Raw genomic sequence first — 18,822 nt, forward strand, 5'->3', positions numbered from 1 at the left:
GAAGATCCTGAAGGAAAGATTCCTCAAAGATCGTTGAAAGATCTTCACTGAATCCTCAAGGATCCTAAGGTGATTCCTTAGTATTGCATTGCGCATCCTTACTACGCACGATTTTCGCGTCATTAGCGCGCGCACATGAGCGGGTGCGCGTATAGAACGCAGGAGATTTCCCTCAAACTAAGCTCGATAGCGAAATAAATGTTCCGTTTCTCTTAAACGAACACGGTGATCCCCACTTTTTATTTCATAATTTCAATGAGAACAATATCCTCAATAACTGGGAAAAAAATTAGCAGAAGTCCATGGCTACTTTTTTGGCAAATGAAACTTATACTACAGAGGGAGACATAACGGGCCCAACAGCGCATGTCCAAATTATGATCCCTTAAAGGATAAAAAAATCAGGGTATTTGAAGAAATTTTTTTCTGGGACGTAGATGAATAAACAATCAAAGAAAGTAAAACGCTGTGTGATATAACACGCTGCATTGAAAAATAATCAAGCTTTTTTTGTTGCGCACGGAGATTACTAAAAGTCACCTAAATAACCGTATTTGTCAGCATGGTGGCGTGAAAACAAGCACGGTGACCCCCTCTTTTTACTACGTTTTTAATATCTCCTTGTCCTGTAACAACAGCACACCAAGTTTCATCGGAAATCTATGGCGGGTTCTTTTACTAGGGAACCACCTTAAAGGATCCTAGCAAAGATCCTTGAAAGATCTTTCCATTAAAGATCTTTGAATTTCTTTTAAAGATCTTTACAGGTCTTTAAAGGATCCTTAGGTAAGGTAAGGTAAAGTCTGCATGCGAGTCAAGTGGCCCATCAGGCCGGAGCTTATCCCGGTTTCTGTAGCATGAAACGACTAGGAGTATTTCTACTCCCCCCTGGATGGGATGCTAGTCCATCGCAGGGTTACCCCCAGCTTTAAGTTCGCCGGTACCCATTTATACACCTGGGTGGAGAGAGGCACTGTGAGAGTAAAGTGTCTTGCCCAAGAACACAACACAATGTCTCCGGCCAGGGCTCGAACCCGGACCCCTCGATCCGGAGACAAGCGCACTAACCATGAGGCCACCGCCAAAAGATCCTTATCTTTAAGGCTCTTTGGCAGGTCCTTGAAGATCTTTAAAGATCCTCAAAGATCGTGTCAGGATTCTCACCAGGGTTAACTACCCAAACTGGATCAATTATTTGGCAAATCTGCAGGCCAGTTGTTGTTTCTGTCATACCAAATTAATGCACTCATTTCTATAACCACACGTACATATTTATCAACCGTATATTATTAGCGAATGGTTGACGGGGACATAATATTATTATTCTCTCTAAAGAGCTCGTTACAACGCGCCTTTATGGATCGGAAAATCTGTACTGCCCTTGATTTCTGTTGCGTGACATTCACGCTTTACGCGTCTTCGCGTTTCACAGACTCGAGTGCGCGATTCACCCACCCTCGCAACGAGCGAGTCGCGTTGACCAACTGTGCGTGACCGGCAATTGACTTATCGTTGTTTTCCTACATAATAAACACTCGATGCATATTTCTCGCCCAATACAGCTGTATATTTGATTGAACTATCATCAACAACATTGAGGACGTCGAGTGGAGAATCCATTTACAGGTACCTTTTTGAACATTATTCAAGTTAATAAACTAAGGGTTGTCTTTTATGTAGTGGAAACGAAACGATAATGTGAAACTTTGTCATCTCACAAAGGGCTGTCGCTTTCAATAATTCCGAACTTTATTCCAGGGATTCAAACAAGAGCTTAATGATGCAAAACAGAACATTTTTACGTTTGTTTAATTATCTTTTTTTAGCGGCCTTGATATTTTTTTCAGTTCCATGCGACACGCTCAAGTCAGGGCAGGTTCGAGATCATTTTATTTTTTTTTCCTTCTAAGAAAACAAACTCTCTAGACAGGAGCTACTTAGCTCTGTAATTGTTATTGCCTTTTCTAGCTGTAGCGACTGACCTCAAACACGTCATTTCCTTTTGATTAAGCCATGATACTGGATGGTCAATGTGTCCTTAAATGGCCGCCGGAAGTCACGGTCACCACCTCATTCATTCAGCGGAAGTTGACGTTTTAAATAGACTGAAGTTTAAAACTGAGCTTAACTAGAAAACAAGCAGAGTAGATTTGATCAGTTAAAGGGAAAACATCGCGAACTCGCGTATTACAAGGTGGGTTATGTACGGATCAATTCAATGTTACTAGTTATTTTAATGTACCGAGTCTCTCTGCATGTGTCCTTAACTTGCACATTAACTTTTGCAGTTAGATTTAAGAAACATTTTCCTCATTTTATAAAGAATACGGAACTGGTCGTGTTTAACTCAAATGCGACGTAAGTCAAAGCTAGCTGAGAGAAGACAATACGGTATTGATCATTCGTCCATGCATGTACCAACAGGGTGAACTTCAGTTGTCAAGTATGCTAAGTGGCATAAAAATGGAGTACTGTTATTTTTCCAGCTTGCATTGCGCTTTAAGTAAAAACGCGCCTCAGCCGATCACAAATCCATTTATAAAGCCACTCGTCAGATCCGACGGAATATCTTATCCGTACTAAAGTGCTTTAGTAGCAATTTATTAATGAGTGTCAAATGGGATAGATCTCTAGCACAAGTGATTTCCGCCAACGTTCTGCGCAAACGTTCTGCGCGTGGTACGGAAATGGGAGGTTATACTCATAAATGTGCGAAAACTCTGTGCGTGGAGTGGATTACACTCGGCCAATAACGAGGGGAAACCGATGAACCATGTTTGACGACACTACGTTATCCTAGCTTATGACAAGTTTGCATTTGCGTTTGGTGTGTGAAACTTTAACTGATTTTAAGTTCTTTATGATTTGTTATTTCTCAGGAGAAATGGCCGTGTGTTCCTCTAGAATAGGTATTTCCAGATTGGTTCTCCTATCAAGCCTGCTTCTTGGGTCACATTCGTTCGCCGGTAGAACATCCCGAAGATTTATAGGCTTTCCGGAATCTGGCGAGAGAGTTAACTACAGTAATGCAAGGGATAACAACAAGACACTGATTATTCGCCACAGTTTACCAGTAAGTAACTCAATTTACATGTAATCCTCTACTAAATTTGTCGATCCGCCAAAAAAATATTAATAACATTAACCAGCTGAGATAGAAAATCTTAGGGATGTATGTTAGGTTCAACTGAAGATAACTTCTTTTACTGGCTCTAATCGACTGTTGGGTATACTTTGTATCGTTATTTTGGTGAAAAGTTTGGTTCCGAGTATTTGTATTTTTTCTTTCTTTGACAGGGAAGAGTAATTTTTCACGAGAGCAGTGAATTCTGGATTGAATTGCTAACGACAACTCCAGAAGAACAAAATAAAGCGCAAGTGAAAATATCGTACACGTCCATCAATGATAATCACACTATCTTGCTACAAGTGGTATGTCGAGCGTTTTTCTTTAATTTTTCCTCTTCATTTCTTTACCTAACTACCTATACCTACCATCTACCTTCAAACGTAACCGGCCTAACCTAACCTGCCTAAAATCACTCTATGTACACATCGGCCCCTCCCCACCCCTGTGCAATGTTGACAAAACACTTTCATCTAACTCAAGTTTTTGCATTTTACCATTTTCTAACATTGAAAGGGGGAATGGGGGTGCTGACACTTATTCTGTAGGTATTACGGTTATGATTTCATGTTTTTGGTCTTTTTACAACACAATTTGTTCATGCCTTGTAGCTACCTTCCAACGTACTACTTGCCTTCGTCAACTTAACATGTATACAGGAACGGTCATGCACGTGAACTTAAATTGCTGCCTTCATGACCACCAAATAACGTGCCTCCATAGCGTAAAACCCTTTCCTTGCTAGACCCAATCATTTTTAAACAATTCTGCTAAAAATGTGTGATTTTCTCTTTTTCTACAGTACGAGCCCAGTTTACCAGAACGAGCTGACACCAGTGAGAAAGATAAACTGCTCGTTATAATACTCGCCAGTGTGGGATCTTTTGTTGTCCTTGGACTTGTGGTGTCTGCTTTGTGTTACTGTTGCTATTGGAAAAGAAGGCGAAAACCCATCCTTAAAAAAGAAGCTACGAAAGAGTTGGATGAAGGTTGGTGCTTCTTCAAAAACTGCTTGTAGAACTTAAAACTGTTATTGTATTGTTTGCTTGTTTGTTTGTTAGTCAGTTTGTAAACGTAACAGATTTCCTTCAAGGTAAGCCTTGGCAGCAAAATAAATGCTCCTTTTCTCTTAAACGAGCTCGGTAGCCTATATTTTTTATTGCATAATTTTGGTGTACAAATTACCCTCTTTAACTTAAAAAGTTAAGAAAAAATTGTTCAGAACGAAAAAAGATATAGCTAAAAGAGTGAACAAAACCGTTTACGCGAGGATGCGAATTATGACCTTGAAAACAACGATTCGAGGAGCGTTTTGAGTTAATGTCGTTTAGAATTGTGTGATTTTTCCATAAATTGTATATTAAATTGTTCTATGCGCCCGAGACTTTCTACCTGTCAAGATTGTTTTTCAAGTATTCCTTTAATAACCTTTCCTTTCACCTACCGCAAATTGCAACTTGAACTGATGAAATAACGCGCGTGGTTAGGCATAAATGGGTTAAGATTGGCCCATCATATCTCTTACGAGCATGGTGACCTTTTCTTTTTATTGTATTTTTCGAAACAGTGTTTGGTAGGGAACATTCAGGGAAAGTTTGAAAAAATTGTACGGAAACTTTTATTTCTGACGAATCACCTTACAGCATGTTTCTAGGTAAATAAGCCTTAACTAGGCTGACGTTAGTTTAGTCCGCCTTGAAACCAGGCATAGCTAGCCTTCTCCACACCCGCTCTTAATTTCTACGCCTTCATCGCTCTTGTCGTCTCCTGGTAGAGAAGCTTAGTAACAAATGTTGCCAAACTCTGATACTAACGACTAGAACAAGATTTTGATAATGACAAATGGTATGAAATTCCGACACAGAAAAACGTCGCTTAATTCTGGTAATTCTAAGTAATTCTTAACAGCGCAGAGACATGAACAGTTTGAAATTCTGACATTGGCAAAATGTCAGCAAATTCCGACTTGAGGAGACAATGATGTAAATACGCTGGCACCAAAAAAGAGGCCTAAAACTGACAAATGACACGACGGAAATTTTAACACTTATGATGCTCAGTTCTGACAGGGGCGTGCCTATATAGATCGCGTATCTTGAAGACAGCTGAAAAATGACTAAAAGCTGAGGTCAGCTTACCGTCAGGGTTTAAATAATGAATGCAGGGATGGCTTTCAACTCATCAAACCCATGAAGTAGATGAAGCGCCAAACCTGGTAATGCGATATTTTGTACTCACAAGGGATTTTTCTTTGACTTTTCAGAGAATCCATCTCCTGAGAGTCACCGCGCTTCCCACGTTGGTCTAGGACCTGGTACATCTTTGTCAAGTGGTACTCATTTATTGGTTGTGGCCGTGTGCGCATGCGCTCTACACGCTCAATTGCAGACCACCAATGTCGAGATAAATGTTTACTTCCCTGGAGGATTGCTTCGCTCTGACTCCAGAGTATTCCTGAGTTCGGAGAATAATAACGAAGTGAGAGTGATAAGCAACGACACACAACTGAAGATCAATGTTTTTGGTAAGCATGTGTATGACCTGCCATTAGAACCTCGCTTTCAAGAGTATTCCAAATTGTTATAGTCTCGTCGACTCAAAATTCTTGAAAAAAAAAAAAAAACCCTGCCCTCGTTATGTTACAAGGAATGCAGTGGCGTCCATTTTTAAGTCCAACTCTCTTTTTTCGTTTCTAACTTTTGGCTACAAATTACCTACAATTATCTATTCTTAGTAATAAATAGACGATTGTAACGCGCGACCCGTTACCGGTGCCACGACGCATATCATATCACGATGTAATATAAATCTACTAGCGTTCTATCACCAATGCCGTTCTCTGATTGGCTACGCTACTCACTATCTATTCTGTGATAGATAGTGAGTGGCGTAGCAGTGTGCCCTCGTTAACAAAATGACGGCCGCTTCTTGGCATTTTCGAACTGTCTGTGAAGAGGATTTAGATAAAGTTTTGAACGACTAGTAGATTTATACTAAAACAATTAGATTATTCGCTGTCGATTTCTATCACGCGATAGAAATCTCGAGCTCATAATCTAATTGTTTAACATATCACGAAGTAGCGTATAATAAAACTACCTTGTTCTACATGTAGTTGTTCAAATGTTTCAGATGTTCCCAGTGCTGGGCTCGTGTCCGACAATCTGTGCATTGATAGAAACCTGACATGCGCAAATGGAGCTTGTGACCCTCAGACAGGAAAATGCGTTTGTCCAAGAAAAATGCGAGCCATCAGGCAAGAGGGAGGAGTTACACGATGTGTATATAGTAAGTGGAATATACCGAAACAGTGTCACATCCTGTCCAAGTGTTAGCAATGCAGGGCTCCAAAAAAGTGCGTCCGTTCGTCTGGGACAAGTAGATTTTCCTGCTGGGCAAGTAACTTTTCATTGTTATCTGCTCGATGAGCAAGGGATCAGGCAAGTTGTCTGCCAGCTAAATTAAAAAACAAGTAAACTAAGACTTGCCCAGGGCAAGTAGAATTTGAGAGCTACTTGTCCAAAGGGCAAGCTAGAATTCAAGTTTTTCGAACCCTGCAATAGGGCTCATATCTTGTTACTTTCAAATTCTACACAATTTCTTCGAACGTGTAAAGAATTGAAAATTTAATGTTATGCAAGAGCTGACCTTGTTCTTGATCATTTTTTCAATCTTGTCGCTTGTGGTTCTCATAGTGTTGACATTGTAAGAAGATTTCGTATGTTGACTCAGGCTTAGGTACGAGCCTAAGGTAGGATAGTTTTCATTTGCATCATATATGATGCAAATGAAAACTGTCCTACCTTATGTTGTCGGCCTGTTTGCCTACGAATAGGAATGGCAAAAATCGATATTGAGATTTTCACTGATATTACTGACAAGAGTTAGGTACAGCTTGGAGTTGCTTAATGTTTAACGTAAACTTTGTGTGATAGCGTGTCAGTCTCAGTTTTGGAAGAAACGAGTGTCCGTACACTCGGGTTTTATTAGCCGGCTTAGTTAAAAGGAAATATATGGACTTTTCTAAAACAGCCAAGACAGCAGTACAAGATGTCCGTATTTAGTGGGTGTCCTGTTCTTGTCAAATGTACTTAAACTTAAGGCACTTGTTTCTGTTTTCTAAAGGATGCGATCAAAAATGTCAGAGTGGATTCTTTGAGTTGTCTTCTTGCAACCACACTCATCAAGCAGTCTGTAAAAGTAAGTTTCAAAATTTCTCCTTTGTGTTAATGATCGTGTTAACATTCCGTAGGATGTCTAGTTTTGCGTGGACGCCGAGTTTTGAGTGCACGAGGAGTTTCGTGAGAACCTCAAGTTATGTTACGTACGTCGAGTTTTTTTCGACGTGAAGTTTTGTGTGGACTTGGACTTTTGTGTGGTTGTTGTGTTTTATGTGGTAGGCGGTTTTTGAATTGTTTTGCGTAAACGTCTAAGGCTATTTTTTGTAGTCGTCGAGTTTTGTGTGGACATAGAGTTATTTGTGGTCGTTCTGTTTTGAGTGGAAGGTCGGTATCGTGTGGTAGTGGGTTTTAGTAAGACATATTTTCCCTACTTCTGTGGTCGTCGAGTCTTCCATGGGCGTCCAGGTTTTTTGATGTTTCTACAGCCTTGACTATTCTTTTTTGTTTTGTTTTTGTTTTGTTTTGTTTTCATTGCCATTTGTGTAACTTCAGATAACTGGTAGTCTTTCGTATGGGGGTGGCTTGGGCGACAAGCGCTCTCGTTTGCCGATAGAACGTTTGGAGTAAAATCGTTTCTCCCGCCATGTTGTTCGTTTAATACTGAAGGAAAGTTTCATCTCAGGCTGCTAGTTGATTTGGTTTGGTTTTCCTCTCGACTGAGTAATTTTAATAAATAAAAATACGGTGCCATTTTTATATTTTTACGAATCAATTCAATAATAAGTCATATTCCTTGACATTTTATGGATTGAATATGATATATTTTCTGCTTCTACTTTTAGTGTGTCGTCCTCCGTGTAATTTTAAAGAATTCGAATCAGTACCATGTGTAGGAAAAACAGACCGGAAATGCGCTGGTAACTTCCTTCATTTCGACTTTGATTTCTTTTCCTTTTATTATTATTGTCACTTTCATGTAAACTACGGTTCTTTTCTATGTTCGTCATAGCATTCTATATTACCCGTCCCCTCCCATTTTTTCACAGCTGCGCAAGTGATGTACCAGTAAACTAATTCGGGCCTTGTCCACGCTACGCCGGAGGAATTTGAAAACGCCGTTTTCACTCTGCAAACGCACAAAATGTTTTCCATCCACACCACGCCGAAGAAATTTGAAAAGGCAGCAATAACCAGTCATTTTGAATTTGTGGTTGAGGAAAACTTGGGCAGGAAAATCATATTCGAGATGTCATCGTTTTCGAAAAGCTCCGTTTCAAAATGTTTTCCGTCCACGCTAACACGGAAAGCCGGCGTTTCAAATTCCTTCCGAAGCCGCCTTCGTTTTGAAGAGAGTTTTCGAAAAGCTCCGTTTTCGTGAAGGATTAGTGTGGACGGTAGGCCTAACCGTAGAAATAAAGCTACGTTTTCAAATTCCTCCGGCGTAATGTGGACGCTGCTTTAGGTAGTTGACGGCTATAAAATGGTACTGGACGGTGTAAAAGTTTTCGAGACAAGAAGTGGCAAGTCGGGTAGGGAGGTCTTACCTTTTGCCAGTCTCGGCTTAACATTTTGTTGTTTGTTTTTATTGTAGCCATTTCTAAACTGCCGCAAATTAAAGTTTCCCCCAATATTGTCTACGAAGACATTTTAAAGGTAAGAAGCTTTGTCATTACCCGTTACTCGCTGGTAATTTCAGTACATTAAGGCTAAAGACTAACCCGAGTAATTGCATGTGCCTATATTATATAGAGGACGAGATATAATGCAAGAACCCTTCGGTTGTTATCAGGCTGTTATATTTCGGTATTTGTCTATACCATCTTCAGACTAAACTTACACACACAGAGCTCGCATTTTGAGATTAAAACCCTTTTCTCCTGAATACCGTCTTTGTTTTTGTTTTTCACGAATGTCTTAATTGCTAATTACCACCTTTTAGTATTTAAAATCTGAGCTCTATGTATATAATTTCACTCTGAGGATGGTATAAAATAATTCTTTGCTCCGCAAAGAAATGCTATTAACAGTACTAGTTTTAAATTCCTAATCTGCTCCAACGATCCCAGGTGACGAACTATATCAGTTCTGATTGGTTGCACAATGAATTATTACTGTGTTATAGTGTTTACAATTCTTATTGGGCATGATATTTTCATGGTAATAATGTCGGAATGCAGCCATTTGCTTTATTTGTATCGCGTTAAATCTATCATTTTAATTCCTTTCTCCAGGTTAAAGCTAGCCCACCTGTGAAACAAACTATTTTTAATGTGTCCAGCAATTCCCAAATATGGCTCAACAGATCCAGTGGTCTGGCAATTCAGCTTCAAATTCGCCACGTCGACTTCAGCACGACATTTGGGGAGGTCAAACATGACGTCAACGACAACAGCAGGCTTCCAAATGACCCGACGTCACAAGATATTGTAAGAAATTTCTGTGATTCTCCTGTTCCAGACTATTATCGCATAATCTTACAAGAATCCGCGAACGAAGTGCAGATTATTAAGGGAAAACCAGATACCCCATGTCCAAGGTATGATGGCGGATCGTCAACAATACCAGCCCCAGGAAATTTACTTTCATGCAACGGAGCAGAAAATCCTATTGTTAGGCTTTTTGGCGTCAAACATAAACCCGAAGAGTTCTGGAAAGAAGAACGTTCTCGAGCATGCTACAATCTTAAGATGGACTGCAACAAATGTCGCGATGAATGCACAGTTCGTGCTCGAGAGAACCCTATCTGTAATCTTACAAAGGGTAGCGTCAATGCAGATTCCAAGCAGGAGTTCGGGGAACACTTTGAGTATTGCTTTGATTGTTGTTTTGAAGAAAACTGCATTTGTCCGAGCTGTGCGTGTACTCAGTACAATGCTTCATGCATCGGTTCACAGTTGACTTGTGTCGGAACCAAACAGTTTACCATCCCTATCACCCCTATCTTTCCTAAAAGGGGATTGTTCAAGTGTCACGTGAAACTATCTAAAGGTCCTATATTCGAACTCGAGACAGCACTGTGGAAAGATGGAAAGCTATTGAGAAGAACTGAGAAAAATGTTAAGAACTACAGTCAAGAGGCTGTCAGAGGGACAACAGGCTACGATTATGGCTATATGATCCTGAAACATCCCTCTGTAATTAGATACGACAAGAGAAAAATCATCATGATAAGTGGAAAGGCTGGAGAGTCGAACTTTGATGTAGGATGGTACAAAACCGAGCAGGAACTAGAATCCCTGAATCCCGCAAGCGTACTCTCCTTTCAGCCAACAGAGCCGTTCAAAACCAACACCAACACTTGGTCAAAGGAAGATTGTCAAACTTTGGACGCTGAAAAATTTGCAATAATCTCATCCAGTACGTCGATAAACAACGTTGAACCTTTCACACAGCTTACTGCAAAGATAACCCATGAGCAGAACACTCGGTTGTATAAAGTGTACAACAAGTCCGATCCGCAGAAGGTCAGTTTTGAGGTACCACCGGAACGCTCAGTCCTACGACACACATTTCCAGAAACAGTTATATTCAACGATAGATCGTTTACTGGCAAGCTGTTTAAGAACAGGACTTTCTGGACCATCCGCTTAACTGGTCAAGCTAGTTCGTGCCCAGGCTTTTTCGTGGTGCGGTTGACGGATCAAGATCGCCCCGACGTGGAGGTGTATCATTATGACATTGGTGAGTTGGTCTATGCTCTTCCCACCCCCGCGCTTTACAACCAGAAGGTACATCTCATTAGAAAGTTTAGTGCGTCATATCACTGTAGACTACGAGTAGTCCCTCTTTCGATTAGTCCGTCGTACGTGACGCGAAAGAAAACCGCGAGACAAAAATGGCCGCGCGAAATCCTGCCGGCGAGGAGCGCGCACTCCTCGCCCCCAGGATTTCGCGCGGTCATTTTTTTGTCGCGTTTTTCTTTCGCGTCAAGCACGACGGACTAATCGAAAGAGGGACTACTCGTAGTCTATATCGCTGTGTAGCCGTTTTCGAGCCTCTCAGTATTTTGGCGGCTGTTGCTTGAACATGCAGCATGTTTCATTCGCGTTTTACGTATTCAAAATCTAAGGGACCAGAAAACTGAGTTTCTTCTTAGGAGAGGTTAGGCTCGATTACCAGCCGCTGTTTCGGGAAATGAGCCCACGCTCACCCTTCCCCCTCCCCTTATCTCCGGGGAGTGGGGGAGTAGGAACTTGGCCAGACCCCAGAGAGCGGCGGAAATCGGACCTAAAGAGAGGTGATCGCAAAGGAAGTTACAAAAGTAGTTTTGAACGTGGCTGCTACCGTGACTTAGTTAGTTAGTCAGTCGGTCAGTCAGTCAGTCAGTCAGTGAGTCAGTCAGTCAGTCAGTCAATGTTCACTTACGTGGTGTGTCCGTCAGCGCTTCTACTGTAAAAGAGGCTTTTATTCATATACTCCAGATATGAGTATTTATTTTAATACATGTATTTCTCCACAGCAATAATCAACGAAGACTGCTCGTTTAGAGTAGAGTTCCATCTTCCGTCGGGTGGAGACACAAACATGATCGACAAACAGTTTGTTGCTCGCCTTACGGACTCACGCAAAACGATCAAGCTCATTCTTGTGAGCTCAAGACGAATACCTGAATTCGAAATACCTGACATTGACGAAGATTTCGATCTGAAAAAACTTGAAGTTTTGATTCCTTTTGGCGGCGCAGCAGGAGGAATGCTCATTGTGCTAATAGTAATCTTGATCTACGGCTACAAAACACGACCAAAAGACAGTTATCACCGCGACCGAGATAATGACTTGCATTTTCGACATATCTTGTTTGTTGTCTGGTTCGTCGGCATGAGACTGGTGAAGAGTTTTCTCTTAACACTGACTGTTCTGTTTGTAATACTCACCGCTATTCACTACACGAACGTGAAGACGTTAGAAAAATACGAGTCATTCCATGAACAGCGAAAACAATTGGAGGATAACTTTATGCAGCAGATGGACACGCACAAGGCGCAGGAAATAAATCGACAGTGGTCGCTACTGGGAGAAGGAAAGACTGTCTGTGGCCAGAAGTTAAAAGAGCTCAACGCGTTTTTGGAGAGTCATTTCAAAAGCATGCTAGAAAAACAACTGGAGGAAATGAAGCGGAAAAATATAATTCTTGCCGCTGAGAAGCGTATTAAAAAGCAGTTTAGTGCGACGAAAGCGAAGTTCGAAAGAGAGAGAAAGCGGCTGAACGAACAAATGGAAGCTTACAGCAATGAAATCAATTCCAGGATTTCCCAAATTCAGAGAAAAATAGAGGGCAGCTTTTGGCTGCAAGCTGCCAAGGGGATGTACAATTTTTTGGACGGCCTTGCAAAAGTTTTTGGAAGTGGCATTGGAAAGCCGTTTATACGGTGGGTTGGGCTGTCAGTGAGTTTTCCCAGCATTGACGTAAATCTTCCCTCGTTCGATGACATTTTCAGTGATTTTAGCAGCGGCAATTTGCTAATTCCTCAGACAGGCTTACTGGACACGAACTTTTCCTTATGGCAAGGAGATTTTCAGACAGACATAAAAATAAACATCAATCAAATTTCGGTTCCAGACTTGAACATATCTCGTACGCTAAATAAAGGCAGAGCCCAAGAATTGCTGGCTTTGGAATGGATCGTGCAGTTGTACAGAACCGGCGTGGTTACCACAATTTTGATCATTTTGGATTTTTTGTGGTTTGTTTATCGACATAGCAGGACGTACCAGTTAGCCGTTGTGCTCATTCACGGCTTTCCGAAAGTTTACAAACTGGAAAAGATACAGAAAAAGGAGGAAGAGAAAGAAGAAAGGAAAAGGAAAAAAGAAGAGAAAAAAGCAAGGAGGAAGAAAGAAAAAGATAAAAAACTCGAACTTGTCCAAGACGAACATTTGGAGAACTACGAGGGTACAGAGATGAAATCTATGGAACGTACGAAACAGATTAGTGGACTTAAAGAGAATACAAAGTCCAGTGCAAAAGCCACACCTTTGAGTGAAGCAGACATGCCCATAGGCAAGAATGCCCCCAACAATTCAGTTGAGTCTGAGAAAATAATTAGAGAGAATCAGGATATCGAGAGAGTCGATGCCCCAGATGAAGAAACCAAACCAGACGAATCCAGAACCCGCAAAGTGATTGGCCATAGCTTAAAGGGACTCGACAGACTAAATGCAGTATTTCTCAAGTTTCTGATCAAGATCAAGGAAGTTAATTACCAGGTATCCGAGCTTTTGTTTCTTATTTATAATTTGTAATAACTACTTCTAGAAAAATTGAGTAGACGGTCTTCATAGGCGTATCAAGGTGATGTCAGATGACAGTCCAAATTGGTCAAGCTGTAATTGCAGATCTGGGAATACTCAAGAAGAAGGGGGTAGGGGAGGGGCAAAGTGGGGATAAGACTTAACCCAGTCAAAACAATTGTTCCTGAAAACGGGGAAGCAAATAACCCCCAACCCCGCCCCTCTTGGATTCATTGTCCCCTTGGATTCATTCTTGCCCTCAAAATCCCCTGAACGCGTCAAATAGATGCGCACGGTTTCTAAAGAACGAGCAGTAGACCATGCTTACCCTCGGCTCGCCTGGTATTCTTCTTAAAAAAAGAGCCAAGAATCACTCCGTTCAGTCCATTCTTCTCTCGAGTGCCATGGTCGAATGAACTCTTTGAAATGCTAATCTGTTTCTAGTTGTTATTTCTAGGAGATCTGCCACTTTTATTTTGTATTGTGTGACCTTTGGAGTCACTGAACAATCCTTTCACATGCTAGCACTTGCAAAATTAGTATGAAACCTTTTCAGTTTAGCTTTCGTTGTTTCGATAAGGTAAAGAATCATCCGCCCGTCGTTGTTGATATTTTTCCTTGAAAAGGAAGGGATTTTTAACCCAGACATGTTTTGACGTAGTCTCCTTCGTTGGAAGAGCGTTGTCGCGGACGCTTCTCCCCGTGAAGACACTAATAACGGCTGCGAAGGAGACTGGTCATAACGCAGTACATACAAACTTCTTTTATCAGTCATATCGATCAAAACCTGTTGTAATTCTTTTTTTTTTTTCTTATCGCAGATCAACAATACAAACTTGGTTCCCATGTGCGTTCTGTCGGTGATTGGCATTCTGTCCGTATATGTCGTCATAGTAACCGCTAAACACTCATTGAACGTGGAAACGTTGGATGTAGTTGGATATTTCGATCTCAAGATGGCGCCACTGCTGACCATGAGGAAGATTGTCAACACAAGAATAACATCGAACGCGTTTTTGGTGAACGATGTTCATATTCCTTACTACGAAAACAGGTGTTGTATAATGACTCAAATTATTCTAGCATTTTTGTCATTTCTCTCGGATGATAAATTGTCGTAAGCATAATTTGTTGGTTCTTTATTAGATAGATTCCATGTTGCTGTGCGTCTGTTTAGTAATAGATCACAGAAAACGTCAAAATGTGGTAAGAACATCAGTGACACATTCGGCTATCGCCTCGTGTGCCACTGTTTTTGTTCTTACCACATTTTCACGTCACCTGGGAACAGACGCACGGCAACATGAAATATATTTGTTGAACTGATTAAATAACTGATTGTCGTTGATTAATGTCAGCGAGGAACACTGTCGTAATCTTGTTTGAATGAGACTGGAGCCTAAATGAACCGTTAGGTTTTCGAGTTAGCGTCCAGCCTAGTTATCTAATCGTAGGACAGGAGCGAGCGCACTATGGAACAGACATAATCATATGAACCAAATTTAAACCTTTTTCTACGACAAGTAGATGAAAAAAGTCTCTTAACCCTTTCACTCCCTTGAGGAAAAACATATATTTTGTAAAACGGTATCTATGGACCCAAGAACCACACATAGTATACCGTTTGAAATATATTATTTGTAGGATACCATACATCATACTAACAGCCATGGAGGAAGCCTCAGTTTGAATTGAAAAGCATTAAAAATGGAAAAAAGCAAAACGTTAAAAAATATCTCACTCCTTGTATACAGTAGTTGAGGTACACCCCTAAATTATAGCTTAATGTGCAGCTGTTAATGTGTGGGTTCAGTATTGTCAGATATTAACTTAACCTTAAAAGTCTAAGAGGAAAAACATGCACAATTTGTAGGGGTGGTTATTCAAGTCTCATATAGGAGGGGGTATGATTTTATGCTTTCAAACGACAGATCCGTCCAAGACCTTTTTACAGTTCAAATTTGATAAAAATTGGACACATATTGAGCATGTAATGGTATTTTGTGCCACATGGCACTCTTGGGAGTGAGAGGGTTAACGGGTTCATTCTGACTTTTTCGTTTCCAGAGTAAATTCCAGGATAGCGTTTTACAGGAAGAAAGCTAAAATGTACCAGGCATATCAATGCGCAAAAGCTGATCTGTATAACGAAGAGTACTGCTCGTGGGTCGAGGAGCCTGGGACGAGCTGCGAAGGAGTGGGTTCTTATAACCAGGACTTCCTCAGCAACCTGACGCAGTTTGAATGTAACTTAGAACCAATCATACCTCAACGGGAGTGCTGGATAATGCGCTTCAAAATCTATTCTTTATTTTGATTGGTAGGGGTTGCAGAATTTATCGGATATAAAATACCATGCAATTAGAAATGGTAATTTTTCTCGGACTATTTTGTCCAAGGGGGAAAGGCGCAATGAGGTTAACCCTATGTAAAGCGCCAACCTGTGAGACAAGGCCAGACCACAACACCTCGAACTCCGTGTCCCACTATTTGCGATAAAAGTGTGGGTTCTTTAACGTCCCCTGCTAACCATGTAACACTGAAAATGAAGGAGACGGAACACGGTTTATAGTCCTTATCCGAGAAGACATGAAAGTCTAACCATTTGCAGATGTAATTATAAAGGCAACACATTCTCCTCGGTTATTTTAAGACCCTGAGGGTTGGTTCGGTCTGGGGCTCAAACCCTCGACCTCCCGCACAGCAGTCTAGAACTCTACCAACTGAGCTAACCTGGCGGCGATAAATTCCCACCCACCCGGCGGGTCAGGCGAAATAAAGTGTCGCCTGACCCATAGGGTAAAACTCAGTTCAAATAACTGAGAAAACATTTACATGGACATGTTTGCCAAGGAGTGATTCCCTCCAAAACTCAGCGGCTAGGGAGACCAACTGGTATCTGGGAGGTCGTGAGTGCGAATCCTTTCTCCTCAAGATTCTTTGGTTTTCTCACGCTCGCTACATGTTGAACATTTCATTTTGCGCAGAAAAATTAATTGTTGATGTTATTTCCTTTTCTCTTTTAGATTCACTAAATTTGATCGCTTTCGCTACAAAGACGTCCACAAAAAGGCAATTGCTCCCTACGTGGCTGCTCTTCGAGGCCTCATTCTCAACACATTCTACATGTTGTTGATCGCAATTGGAATTTTCATCATTTTTCGAATCTTGGGAATTGCAGTGTTCGTGCTTCTTAAGAAATTCGACCTCGTGCGTCAAGTTAAGCACTATCAAACCAACCAAGATCTCAAGAAAGAGTTAACCCTGCCCCACTGTATCAAGTATCCTTCCAATGAAAGCATTATAAGACGCGTTGGACCTCTTCAAATGTCCGAGGACATGAAAGAGACATTTGGTCCCAGCATCCATGAAGGAAAAAGTCTACAGTGGGTCAAGTAATTAAGGAGACGATAAATGGTACAGATATCACATCTCGTGTACGAAGGATATCCCATCGGTTTTCCATTGACTGTTGTGAAGCCAACACTAAAGTAATCCTATGTCAGCTCTTCACAATTCAACGCGCTTAAACTGCGCACCGATAAACGAACAGATCGCAGGAAAAACGTGGACCAATCGCCAAGCGCGGAAAAGCTGAGCAACTAAAATCTCTTTTGTTGTCATGATTGAACAAGAAAGCAGTTGCAACGCGATATTTTCGCTAGCTGGTCAAGTTTCCATTTTGATGAAGTAAGAGAGCTAAGCAAACACAAAAGAAATCAATCGGGTGTCGAGTGAAATCGCGAATTTCCTTATTTTTGCTACTTCGCTCTGTGATTGGTTAAAAACCTCGTCACCAACTCGATCAAACAATCAGGTGCAAAACCAAAACCAATCACGTCTCGGTCGCACGCATTGATTTTTCCGCGCTTGGCGATGGTTACGTGCATCTGTTGTGATTTTCATTGGTTGGTTGTGTTGTTTACGTTTGATTGGCAATTGTGGTTGCTTTGGTAATTTATGACACTCTATTGAAAACCGCCCTACTGGTGCATGCAGTCAAAACTGCAGTATCTGTAATTCTGTAATATTGCTTTGTCTAACTTTGCGGCCACGCTCAAAGTTGACAACATTTGCAATTCTACAATATTATTTTAAAAACACATATATGGAACATGTTTTCCATGTTTCCTAAGAGTTGTTCGTGCCGGTATAGGTTATGTATATAATACATTGGATTTGTTACCAAGTGTCGTTCATATATTTTCCGGTTGCTTACTTCTTGTAATATTTAATAGGGATATTCTTGAGATTATTACATCGACACGAGCTTTTTAAGGGAAAATATTTTAATATTGTTTTTACCACCCGAAAATAAGTTATATCTTCTCGTCGCCGTGCAATTTCCTCCATTTACAAATAGTTAAGAATCGCCTAACTTAATTATCCCCATTGTAGTAGTAAAGGTATCGTAAGAGTAGAGTATCGTATTGTAAGTATTAAGTATTGCATTGTAAGTAGTTTTTTTCTTTGTTGTACTAGATAAAACAAGGAAAATATCGCGTAACTTTTAATAAAAGCAGAATTATTTTTTACCATTCAAACTACGCAGTAAGATACACCGAAGGCACTAGTTTCCTGTGTGCGTTGCTGACGTCAGCATCAAGTACACAGGCTGAAAGGAGCATTTTTAGTCTCGTTCTGACCCACCATAGCTAATTATTTCCTTCCACGTAAGGGAATTAATAACAAAGGTCTTAGCAAACGTGATACAACGTTTATTAATTGAAAAGGAGAAATGGACTGCAAGCAGTGTTAGTTATCTTTTTGCGCGTTTTTGGGTTTGCTCCCCGCGGCGATCGGCTTAAAGGACAAATTACACAAAAAGAAAATTGACATTAACGCATTGTAGCGGTTTTAAAACTTAATGAATACACTGAAACCGCCGACCGCTCGATCCCCCTTATCAATACTCCTACCCCCTTTCATCCCTTAACCTTGATATTTGTCATAGGGTTTCTGAAGGGTACCGGCGATGCCTAAGTGGAATACACCCATTTCTTTTCGACGATGTCTGGTAGTAGATAGGGTTCACAAGATGTTTTGCTCAACGTGTTGGGTCTTTTGCCGTACTGACCACGTTAGTAAAGCGATTGATTGATTGATTGATTGATTGATTGATTGATTGATTGATTGATTGATTGATTGATTGACTGATTGATCGATTGATTGATTGATTGATTGATTGATTGATTGACTGATTGATTGACTGATTGATTGGCTAATGAAAAAAAAGAAAGAATTGAATTCGATACTTTTGGAAACTTTACGGCATCAGAAGTATGCACTTTTAGCACTTATAGGACTTATGAGTAAATCTAGTTTTTCATTCAGTGTACTGTA

General features: G+C 40.7%; 1 protein-coding gene across 1 annotated transcript; it reads left to right on the forward strand.

Annotated features, from left to right (window-relative positions):
* Window positions 1-2,217: 2,217 nt before the first annotated feature.
* Window positions 2,218-18,228, forward strand: LOC110040054 (uncharacterized). Its single transcript, XM_089295397.1, has 13 exons — window positions 2,218-3,073; window positions 3,298-3,432; window positions 3,930-4,116; window positions 5,391-5,651; window positions 6,260-6,415; window positions 7,253-7,327; window positions 8,091-8,165; window positions 8,840-8,901; window positions 9,480-10,929; window positions 11,708-13,455; window positions 14,301-14,533; window positions 15,547-15,756; window positions 16,506-18,228. Exons 1-13 carry the CDS (start codon window positions 2,804-2,806, stop codon window positions 16,876-16,878), a joined length of 5,235 nt encoding a protein of 1,744 aa, XP_089151523.1. The 5' UTR covers window positions 2,218-2,803; the 3' UTR covers window positions 16,879-18,228.
* The last annotated feature ends 594 nt before the right edge of the window (window positions 18,229-18,822 follow it).

This window comes from Orbicella faveolata, unplaced genomic scaffold (assembly GCF_042242905.1).
Source record: "Orbicella faveolata isolate gen_17 unplaced genomic scaffold, um_ofav_v1 contig_26, whole genome shotgun sequence".
In the NCBI taxonomy this organism is placed as follows: domain Eukaryota; kingdom Metazoa; phylum Cnidaria; class Anthozoa; order Scleractinia; family Merulinidae; genus Orbicella; species Orbicella faveolata.